We start from the raw sequence: 12,123 nt of genomic DNA on the forward strand, positions 1-12,123 counted from the left end.
GTCTCCTGAGCTTTTAATACCCCCCCCCCTTGTAGTTCCACATATACACTTTTCTCACAGAGGTCCTCACACTGCTGGCAACCACCCAGGTAATCACCTTATGGTCACTCTCACCAATTGGTGGATGATTTGACACCTCATTTATAATTACATTCTCTGATGAGATGATAAAATCGAAGACCCTCAATCCTCGTGTGCCCTCTGTTACATACTGTCTGAGGTTGTTATCCCTCTCAAAAACTCAAGAAACTCATTTTCTTTACTTCCAGTTGCTATCTTATCTTTCCAGTCTATTTTGCCATAATTAAAATCGCCGATAATGATCACCCTTTTCTTATTTGCTTGGCTAATTTGATGATACATTTCATTATCACCACCATCCACATTACCTGGTCTATAACAACATCCAACCAAGTATTTGATTCCATTCACCTCTATCTCACACCATACTGCCTCAAAACTACTGGCACTATTTCCCTCTTGTATCTCTACTTTGTATGTACATAACTAACATTTGTATACAAACACAACAGCTCATTTCTGGATCTACAATTAGTTCCACTGATACCACTCACTCGATGTGATCAAATCTCTCCATGCTCGACTGGGGCCATTTCTCTTTCTGCTTATTCATTTTAGAACTCTTTTCAATTCCAACTGTTTCCTCTTGATCCCAGGTCATCCCATTCCTTTCCTGTCTACACATGCTCTTACCTCTTCTCAGAGCATCCACATTTCTCATGCTGTGCACCCCTGTCCACCCTGAGCCTCCCCATTTCCCTGCTCCTCTTGCACACCCATTCTCTCATTTTCTATATTCATACCACTCACTTCCCCATTCATAACCACCTCTTCAATCTCTTCTGTCTTACTCTCCTGCTCTTCTACATCACTTCCCACTTGATGTTGGAATAATAATGAAGCCAATTATAATGGCAAACACCTTTTGGATTTTTTTCTCAGGACATGGACTGATTATTAATAACACAATGTTCCAACATAAAAATGTGCACAAATTCACATGGAGAGAAGAGGCAAGGAATAAGAAAAGTAATCCCTATTATTTATTCCATTAAACCTTAAAATGAGTTCAAACCAGCATGCAAGCCTAAATAGTTGATTTATTGTCTCCTGAGTGTTGACAGCCTTTATTTTAGCTCTCAAATTTGCATAATTTATTAATTGTTGAGGATAAGCATGGTTTAATGTTAATGTTCTACCTTGTTATATTAGCTTGCCCCTGAAGATTGCTTAGTCTCATGTTGAAATGTTTGGCAGCTAAAGTTATTTGTTTTAATTAATATATTTTTGTGTATGTGTATATAATATTTTCATCATTATGGTGCAAGTATCTTTAAAATATAGTTTAATAATAATTTACCCATTTGTTTAATCAATAACGAAATTCTGTCAGTCTAAAATAATTTGCTGACATTTTGAGGGATTCACTCCATCTTTCAAATGTAGCATTTTTGGTTGATATTTTTTCTGTTGTTAATAATCTAAACACTTTTCTCCAAGGAATAGATAAAAACATCACTACCTTCTATAAGTCTACTTTAAGTTTCAAAAAGAAACTTGAGCTTTTCATTCAAGGTGTAAGAAACAATGGTTTTATTTTCTTCCTCACTCTTACAACTTTTTAAGAGGGAGAAACAGCATGAATGAGAGTGATATCAAGTAGACAAAATAGTGTTTGTGATTTGCTGCCAGTTCTTTATTAGTAGAAATCATATGCAAATGGATGCAGGAATAAAATAATGGTTTCAAATAGATGAGACTCAGTTTAAATTGGAAATTTGTGATTTACTACAAAATAGGTTCACTGAATTAAGTCTTCTCACTACACAAAATTTTGGGTCATGCTGCGCCAACAAACACCATCTTGATTAAAATTCTAACATTATTTGGATCAACCTAGATTTACGATGATAATTTTAGCTCATTAACATTGATTATGTCAAGCTGCAGAGCTAACTTAAAACTACAGAATACCCTTTGTAAATCATGCACATATGATGAGCTGTCTACAAGGATACGATGAGCAACCAGAAGTTTTGCTCTCGTACTCGCTGACAATTGGCCTGCCAGAGATTCAACTGTCAAGTTTGTGGCCCTTTATTAAATTGAGAAGTGTTGCACTAAATATCAAACTAATCCAAGTTGTTTATATCAAGAGTCAAGCATCCGTTTGTGTTGAAAGAAAAAGAGATTACTTCCCAATCAAATGGTATTAAACAAGGTAACCTATATAGTACTTGAATTTTTACAGCTACACTTGAACATGTGTTCAGAAAAGTGGTATCAATGAACTAGAATATGAATATCTTAGATAAAAAAAAAAAAAAAAAAAAAAAAAAAAACATTAGCAATCTTAAATTTGCTGATATTTCCATCTTCTCAGAAGACTTCACTGCATTGATGGTTCACTAAATGAACTAAACAACATAGCAAACTGGTGATAGGACATGAAATTAATTTTACAAAAAATAAAAATGAACTGATAGCTCAAAAATTCCTGTCTTGTTAGATGGAATCAACGATGAATATGTACTAGAATAGACATATCTAGGATAAATAATATCCTTTAACAATAGAATCTCTATAATTATTTCAAAGCATAATTACTGGTAATGTAGTTGGACCATGGATGAAAGAGAATTTGCTAATCTTTCTCTTAAAGGGAAGCTCATGGATTCCATTATATAGTCTACATTAAAAATGGCATATAAATGTGCTCCTTGACATACGCAAAACATGCTAGAGAGCAATTAGAATGAAGTATTTTGGGAATTAAAAAAGAGGTAAAAAATGCAGATATTAGACAGATCACAAAAATTGTTGATGTTCACAAAGACAAATGCAAAGTGGAAGTGAGCTGCCATGTGGCCAGGGTGAAATATTATTATTATTATGTGACACCTCCAGGGAGTTCAAAGACTCATCGAGGGGGACCATCTATTCTATGACTCTCTGTCTCTGCCACTCAATCCACCAACTACAACAAACCACAACTACACAAATGCCATTGACCGCAACCCCCACCACTAGTATTTTTACAGACAATCGCAAACATCCATGCCCACAGCAGGATTCGAAGCCACAGCCTTTTAGCTGGAGAGTGGATATGCTAAGCACTCGGCCAACCAGGCTGTCAAAAAGCTAACTGGGCATGTCTGGAATTCTTACTACATTTGGGTTTTTTCCAGAAAACTGGATAAGGACAATCTGTGAAAGGGAAAAGTGGAGAAACTTGGGAGAGACCTTTGCTCAACAGTGGCATGCAACAGACTGATAACAACAATAATAATATATAAAATATTTAAAAAAATTTTTTTTTATTATAAAATATGATGTAATGAAATGTTTTTATTTCTTAAGACACCTGTATATACAGTGATTGCAATTACATATGTTGAATAAGAAAATGTTATAGGAAAATTTTTTTGTAAGAGATGGAAATTGAATACCATTCAGCATGGTATTCAATTGTGTATGTGTATCACCTACCATTTCAGTTATTCATGAGTCTTTTTTCTCTATAATTTAGTGATACAGTGTAGTGATTTTTAGACCTGTTTCGTAGAATAAAAAAAGTTCCATTAAAGGCAGATAGTTTTACGAAAAAAATTAAAGTAAAATCTGATTATAACTTTAACAATTAAATTTCTAACTGTGAAGGTATTCAAGAGTGAATATATGGTTTAAATCTCTCTCTTTGTAAAATGTTTGAAAATAATTTATACATATTATGATACTTTTATTCCATGCATGAGATGTTGATTGTAAATGTAATTGTTACAAAAATGTATTATAATAACTTACTCTTTGGTTACTCAGAATTTTTTTATTTACTAAATCTTCTCATTTAACTGAATAATTACATTGCTAACTATGACTTTTTTATTTCATGTGAAGGCTACAGGATCTCGTATGTCAGCTATATGTCAGGCTATTTCTACCCTCCTGGCTTCTATTATTCTTGGACTTTATTTCAATTGGAAATTAGGATTAGTTGTTCTGGCTTTTGTACCTATTGTATTAGTGGCAACATACTTTGAAAGCCGTATAATTAGCGGTCAGCTTTTATCAGAAAAATCAGCAGGTGAAAAATCTACCAAGGTATGTTTTTATTACCGAATATCTCTACTTCATTTTTTAAATTTGATTCTAGTATTTCTTTTTTATCATAGTGTTTTAGTAATCAGACAAGTCAAAAACACATGTTCCTTATTGCTGCTGTTTACTTCTTCTAATTATTGTTAGAAGCACTTGATACCACATTTTAATCTAACTTCCTATTCAATTTCATTAATTAATAGACAAAACTATTTATGTGTAATAACTATTGTTAAACATAAAAAAAGGCTTTCTAATCATTCACAGGATGCTACAGTCATCTGTTGTTTGCAGTATTACTTTAACCCTAGTTCCTTCATTTAACATGCGCATTATACATGAGCATGCCAATATTTCTGTATTTCACATTTCATACTTCTAATGTACTTCTGATTGAATCAGTCCACCTAGACCTTGGTCTTCCTCTTGGTCTCTTTCCTCATCTTAGCATAAAACACCTGTTTTGCTAACCTTTCCTCACCCATTTTATTTAACTGGCCATACCACCTTAGATTACTCTTCTCACACATTCTTGAATGCTAATGATGCCAAGTTCCCTCTAATATCTTCATTTGTAATATGATTCTGCTACCTGGTGATGCCCATAATCTTTGATGCCATTGTTCACCGCCCATAATCTTTCTTAGAACTTTCGTATCTATAATCTCTAGTCTTTGATGAAATGCTGTATTTCTAACCCACCTCTCAGATCCTTAACTTAAAACTGGTTTGAACACAGTCGTGTATACTGCCAGTTTGGTGTTTTGGCTAATTTCTTTATTATTCCATATAAATTTATTCAGTTGGCTTGTAAATGTGACATCTTGCAGAACTCAACTGCACTGGGAAGGACCTGATCACCATGTCTTTTGGGAGAATGTTTCAGGGAGTTAACAGCAGCATTGATGTACCTTTTCAATATGATTCTTAGACTTGATCAAGTTCCAAAGGAGTGGAAATAGGCAAAATTGTTTCCCTTCATAATGGAAGAGATAAGACTAAGGCTTTGAATTATAGGCCAATCCGTGTGTATGAATAGAGGTAAATGTGGTTTCATTCCATATAAGGCTTTGATCAGGCCACACACATATAGACTATTGTGCACTTGGTGTTTTGGAGACAAGTAACACCAGGTGTACAATAGTCTATATGTGACCTGATCAAAGCCTTAGATGGAATGAAAACGCATTTACTTGTTAAGATGGTGTTACTGGTCTGGAATGTTGAGTGTGAGCACAGATTGAAAGAATGCAATTTCAGAATCTAGTGGATAGTAGATTGATGAGGCGATATGATTGAGATGTGTAAACTGGTAAGAAGTTATTACCAGATCAATGTGGATGAGGTTTTTCATAGAATGAGGAGAGAAAAGAGACCATCTCTGGAACCTCTATAAGATGTGAGCAGGGGAGTGAGGAGTAGATCTTTTTTGTATGGAGAGTGGTGGGTGGTTGGAATGTATTGCCTGAGAGTGTGGTGAGTGCAGAGATAGTGATCACATTTAAGGCCTATCACATGATGAACTCTGTGTGTGTGTGTGTATATGTGAGTGACAGTTGGACCTACCATGATGAGCCTTTGGATTCTGTAGAAGCCTGATGTTAATGATAATAATAAAAAGATGGAAATTCTTCTAATGAATTCTTCATATTCCAGAAATGCTGATTAGAATGTGATCCATACATCATCTGTATGGATCACATTATGAAGGAAAGTGGCATTAGACCTGATATCACAATTGGAGATGTTGATCTGATCTCTTTACTTGTTATGCTGATAATGCTATACTCTTAAATAAATCCAGCACAAGTCTGCAGAATTCCTTAACTAAATGGAATAACTGCTGTAACAAAGCTGATATGAAATCTCCATTAAAAAAAGACACACTATGAAAATAGACAGAGACATTGAAAATATCAGCCTCATCCTTGCAAAACTTATAGAACACAAAATATTTCAACTATTGTGTAAATTATTATTTAACTAATAGTTGAAATATTTTATGTATTCTATAAGTTTTGCAAGGATGAGGATGATATTTTCAGTGTCTCTGCCTATTTTCAATACACACACACACACACACATATATATATTCAACTATTATGTAAAAAATATATTAAGAATGCAGAAAAATATAAAATTAATATAAATTGAGGGAAAAAAAATCCTTAGCCCACCCACAGTACAAAATGTACTATAGGTTTACATGTAACCTTCTTTTGGTGGGAGCAACATGAAAAAAAATTAGCCAAAATATTTAGTGAAAGTGGTAACTTAAATATGCAAAGAATAAGAATATGTAAAGGTGGTGTGCTATAGAGTCATCTGAATATATTAAGAGAGAAATTAGCAAACACCCAAGTAGTATAAGATGTTTCACACCAATTTTAACTCATAAATCTTAGAGTTGGATTAGAATTCTGAGAAAATTAGGGTAGAAAATAATGGTAGAATAATTAAAAATTAAGATATTAGAATGGACCTTGATGTTGTTAGCATTCAGGAATGTGTGGGCAGAACTAAATCTCCAATTGTATAGTTTTAATCAGTGGCAAAAAAAAAAAAAAAAAAAGATGGAATGAAATAGGAGAAAGAGAAGTTAGTTAATTAAAGTTGAACTAGACTTGTAAATAGATGTTAACCAGCAGCTGCTCTTGTTCTTATGGTTTTGAAAGAACCTAGAGGAAGGAAGGATAGCTGCCAGTTAATTTCATTATTTTCATGGGCATTTCATGGACAACCATGAAAGTATTGAAATGGGACATATACCTATAGAATAGGCATAAGGCAGAAGCTGAATATATATGAAAGGCAAATTGGAGTGGATCTGTAAGCAAGGGATCATCACTTAGTTGGGTTGTCCTGTTCTGAGTAGCACCAAGCAGTCTTAGAGAGAATTGGATGCACCATCCCAATCTGTGAACAGTATTTCATGGACAAATGGGTAGATTTGGGATTTATACAGTATTATCAGTTATACAATTGAAAAGTAGTGTCTTGAGTGGAAAAATGCAGAAGCAATGGCGGAAATGTGCTTGTTCCTGGAAAGGCTGGAAGTGTAGGTCAGCCCAAGAAGAGAGAGAGTGAGCTGATAATTTTTTGAATAACTGGGTATTATCAAATGTTAGGGGAAATTGTGCAAGATCTTTCTGGTAAGAAATTATTCAGCAGTTTTGGCAGCATGGAAGTTTGGTTGTCCTTGCCTCACTGAAATATGGCATGGAGATTGCATTTTGGACATTGGTTATGGTTGGTCCCGAGAATAATGGGCATTACAAGGTTTATCAAATGAAAAAGAGAAAAATGGAGTGTATTCTCATTAGCAAAGCTGTGGAGACGATTCAAAGTCACTGAATGTGCAAAAGTTGTAGAGATCCTGGGATATTCCTTTCTTATATAGAGAAACCTGTGGAGTATTCATAATTATAAATTCACAATATGCCACAGTAATTAACTTTTTAATAATATGTAAATATTTCATCTTAAGTATCATAAGACATCATCAATCTAGTTATTATGAAATTCCTATTGTTGTTTAATAACTGTTCTGATGTCTTATGATACTTAAGATGAAATATCTACATATTTTGTCTTTCGCATTATTAAAAAGTTAATTACTGTGGCATACGTTTAAATTTATAGTTCTGGGATATTCCTGTGTTGATGGGGAAATCTGAGGAGGGGAAGCTGGTGATCCAGTTACAAAGGGCAGAAGTCAGACCATAGGAGTAATTTGCTGAGTAGACCTCTTATGTCACATCTGTCAAATGTCTTAGAAATGTCTAGAGCAGCACATGTAAGTTTCTCCAAACCTTTCCATGGCTTGAATCCAGAGGTGAGTAATGTAATTTAGATCTGCTGTGGATTGAGGGGGGGGGGAAATCCATATTGCGGCTCACTCATTAGTTGGCTAAGAATTGTTGGATGAAGGTTAGTTGACGTGTCCATGGTTGAACTCCATAATGATTACTCACTCTGTTCTTTGAGCTAATTTGATGATGAAAGCAAATCTCATATTAGAGGTTTAATGGAGTTTGACAGCACTAAGAAAGGATTAAAATTCTTCCAATATTTCATCTTAGTCACTGAGATATCATAAAAATCACCAGTTTTACAGGAGTGCTAAATTACACCAACCACTCACAATATAACCTTAAACTTAGATCAATATGATGTGCCGTCTTTTGCAACACTTGTGACGTGCCCTCAGAATTTTAGTCTGCTCTCTGCCATCACCCTAAGATCCCAAATCTCATTGACTTCTTGAAGCACATCTCCAGCAATGCAGTATACTGCCTTATATCTCTGTATTGCAAAGTGTAACACCTTGTATTTATTGATATTAAAACTAGAACCCCACATTTTCTTTAAGCTAAAAGTGTGTTGAAATCTTCCTAAAGAGAATTAACATCGCTAATAACTTTGAACCACCAGCAACCATTTGAATATCCCCAGTCAGTCCACATGAAATATCATTAACAAATATGTTAAACAGTAAATGCCCAAGAACAGAATCCTGAGGCACATTACTAGTCACCTTCCTTTTCTGAAATACTGCTCCATCATACATAACTTGCTGGTATCATTGAGAAAGCCAGTCTTCAGCCTACTTAACCAGTATTATCCTATCACATCTTCTGCAGCTTATACACTAACTTGTCATGTGGTAAGTGATAATCTATCAACTGCTTTTTCAAAGTCCAAGAATATTACTGTATTTGAATCTCAGTTATCCAACACATTTGTCACTTTGTCATAAAATAAAATGTAAGCAGATTGCTAAAATCATATCTGCCCTTCACAAACCCATGTTTACCATCATAGAGAATCCTGTTCTTTACCTACCCACTCTTGTATTCTAGCAATCTGCTTACATTTTATTTTAAATTACACATTAGTCTGTATATCTGCTATGGCCAATACCTTGGCCATAGCAGATATACAGACTAATGTGTAATTGTAAACTTGTCACAGAACCATACTTGCAGAGTGGTACTATTTTGCCATCTTTCCACTCCTTAGGCACTTCCCCACTACAAGACTTTCATGAAATAACCAGGTCAAGGTCATAACTAACTCTTTTGCACATTCCTTAAAAATATGTAGTGATATGGCATCTATTTAACCCAAGCAACACTTGATACACCTCTGAATTCGCCTCTAATTCCTCTACTATTTGCCTTTCTTTCTGCATAAATTGCACAGCGTCATTAATGCCTACATGATATACTCTGATAAAGTCATCATTAAATAACTCCACTATAACTTTTGCTGTGGTGAATTTGTGGCCATAGCTATCACCAGTGTTATCCTTCTATAATTATTCTTCCTGTTGCTTGCCACATAGTAGCAGAATTCTCTTGGATTATCTTGCTGACCTTCCAATCTCCTCTCATATTCTACTTTTTCTTTTTTTTATTATGCTCTCCTTTCTGGCCTGAATTTATATTCCTCATGCATATGTTTTACAAGCTTTCTTGTGCCTCTTCTGAATCTTCTTTTCCCACACTGCTTGCTTAATTTCACTATTCATCCATTTTACTCCTACTCTTCGTATGTACTTTAACGTTGCTTATGTCTCCTACTCTTCATATGTACTTTAACATTGCTTGTGTCAGATATTGCCTTATCATTTCTCATGTACGGTCAGCATCTTTTCTGCACAGTTTAGCAACCCAACATATTTATGCTTGAGTATGGAACTCATAATAGCAGACTATAGACCTCATAATCACCCACCTTAGAGTTCTACATATTTGCCTTCTTGAGAACAACCTTTTTCTGTTTGCTAAAAGGAACTGAAAAGTTTGCTAAAAGGATCATAAGGTACTGGTTCCTTCCAAACCAGTACCTTATGATCACTCTCACCAACAGGTGGCAGTGTTGATACCTCATTCAGAGTCACATCCTGTGAGGATATCACTACTTTTCAATACTTGAAAATGTTGTGTTGCTTCCATCACGTGCTGCTTAAGATAGTTTTCCCTCAGAAACTCAACAAATTCACTCTCCTTGTTTCCATACATTCCAATACACATTCTTATAAATAAAATCTTCCATTAGGATCATTTTCTTTTACATGCCCAACTAATTTGTTTAAACTCTTCACAATCAGCGCTTTCCACATTCCCTGGCCTATAACAACATCCTGTTAAATACTTTTTTGTAGATCTCAATTTCACACCAAATAGCTTAAATCTTCACATGCTACTATTTTCCACTTTTAAAGGATGCAATTCCTCTGCTATCATTAATGGTGCTCCCTCTCCTCTCATCACCTTCCTATTCTTTTGGAAAATTCTATATCCCTCCATTTCTAGTCCTGACAGTATATCATCCTCAGACAACCAAGTTTCACTTACACCAACTATATTTGAGTCTACTGACTTGATGAATACTACAATCTCAGCCCCTTTATCTCGGATACTCCTTACCATAGTATACAAACATAACAATTACCCACTCTTTGAGGTCATCCCACCTATGCCATTGCTCTTTAGTCTGGTTGCTGTAGTACACCTCTCTTCAATCTGGCAGTCCTTGGGAGGACTGCCAGATTGAAGAGAGGTGTACTATAGCAACCAGAATGAGAAAACAAAATGAGAGGACTCTGATTTTCATTCATATTCCTCTCATTCCCCACTATTATCAGTCCTGCCATTATAACTTCGTAACCTTTGTAGCTATTTCCTTCCTTTCAAAACTTGCTTCTCTCTCTCTCTCTCTCTCTGATCCCTTAGCCACGCTAATTTCATATGGAACCTGTATACTCTAAGCAAACAACAGTCATTCCAGATGTCTAAAACCAAGCCCGTTCAAATGCAGTCCATCAGCTTTAAACCATTCCAACTACACTTCAGATTCACTCCTTATATTCACAAATTGCACACCCTTTGCCTGACACAGTTCAACCATCTTATCATGACGTATCATTGCTCTTCTTCTCAGTTCTTATTCACATAGGACAACATACGAAGGTGGTCTGAAACATTCTTGGCCTCGACCATAGATCGCAACATTATTGGCAAGGTTTTTTCCCTAAGTTGGTACATCTGTCATAAGCATCCATATGAAATTGCAAGTCATTTTATCAAGTATTTTGTTTTATACAGCTGTCTGAAGCAAAAGTGTTGTCTATATTCCTTGAAATGGATAAAATTGAGTATCGTGTGGTTTTAAAATTCTTCGTAAAAGAAGATTTAATGCCAAAAGAAATTCATTCGAAGTTCATAAAAGTTTATGGACATTCTTCTCCTTTATTTTTGACAATTAAGAAATATAATATAAGAAATATGGGGATTAGCCACTAGATGGCTACATGGTGTATAGTGTTTGTAGAGAGCTCCTGAACAGATAAGTATTATTTTAAGTAATAATTGGTAAATTTGCTTGAATCTTACGTAGTATTATTTACTTTTCGTATCTTAGCATGTCTGGGTGATTTTTGTATGTTTTCTGAGTTGTTTCAATTAGTAATTTGATAGATACGATTAGTTGTGCACATGGCGTCGATAGGAGGAATACAATGGTGTCCAGGTCGCCATCTTTGTCTAAAAATTTTTATTTAAAGATTTTATTCAGTGTACGGTTTGTGAAATGTATGCTTTGAGGAGAGCGGTTGGAGTCTGGTTAGACAACAATAGTGGAGTGAATGTGTGCAGAAAGTGTAAGGAGTGTGAGGATTTAAAGAGTGTTTCAGGTCATGAGAGTGATATCATTGTTGAAAGTGAGAATGTAGGAAATAGTGATATGTGAGGTATGAATAGTGATATTTTCGAGGTAGTACCAGATAGCTGTGAGAGTGGCGTGAATAAAAGTGAGAATGAAGGTAAACATACAGAACGAATGAATGAATTAACGGATAATAAAAATAATGAGACAGATGCAATGAGTGAGATCGCACGGTTACGCGGAGTGATACACAGGGCAAATCGGCAGCTGGTGCATTGGCAAAAATGTTTACTGAGTGTACCAAATAATAAACAGCAAAAGTATGATAAAAAA

The 12,123-nt window shown here is 35.0% G+C and overlaps 1 protein-coding gene across 3 annotated transcripts in view; it reads left to right on the forward strand.

Moving 5' to 3' along the window:
- Positions 1–12,123, forward strand: part of LOC150099993 (ATP-dependent translocase ABCB1-like) — a 370,123-nt gene that overhangs the window by 297,138 nt on the left and 60,862 nt on the right. For all 3 annotated transcript variants that reach the window (XM_090402525.1, XM_090402527.1, XM_090402526.1), the window contains exon 20: positions 3,919–4,122. In XM_090402525.1, the coding sequence (XP_090258651.1) occupies positions 3,919–4,122 (204 nt within the window). The remainder of the gene's footprint in view (positions 1–3,918; positions 4,123–12,123) is intronic.

The sequence above is a fragment of the Typopeltis vanoorti genome, chromosome 13, assembly GCF_054136105.1.
Source record: "Typopeltis vanoorti isolate ZY-2024b chromosome 13, IOZ_Tvanoo_1.0, whole genome shotgun sequence".
Taxonomy (NCBI): domain Eukaryota; kingdom Metazoa; phylum Arthropoda; class Arachnida; order Uropygi; family Thelyphonidae; genus Typopeltis; species Typopeltis vanoorti.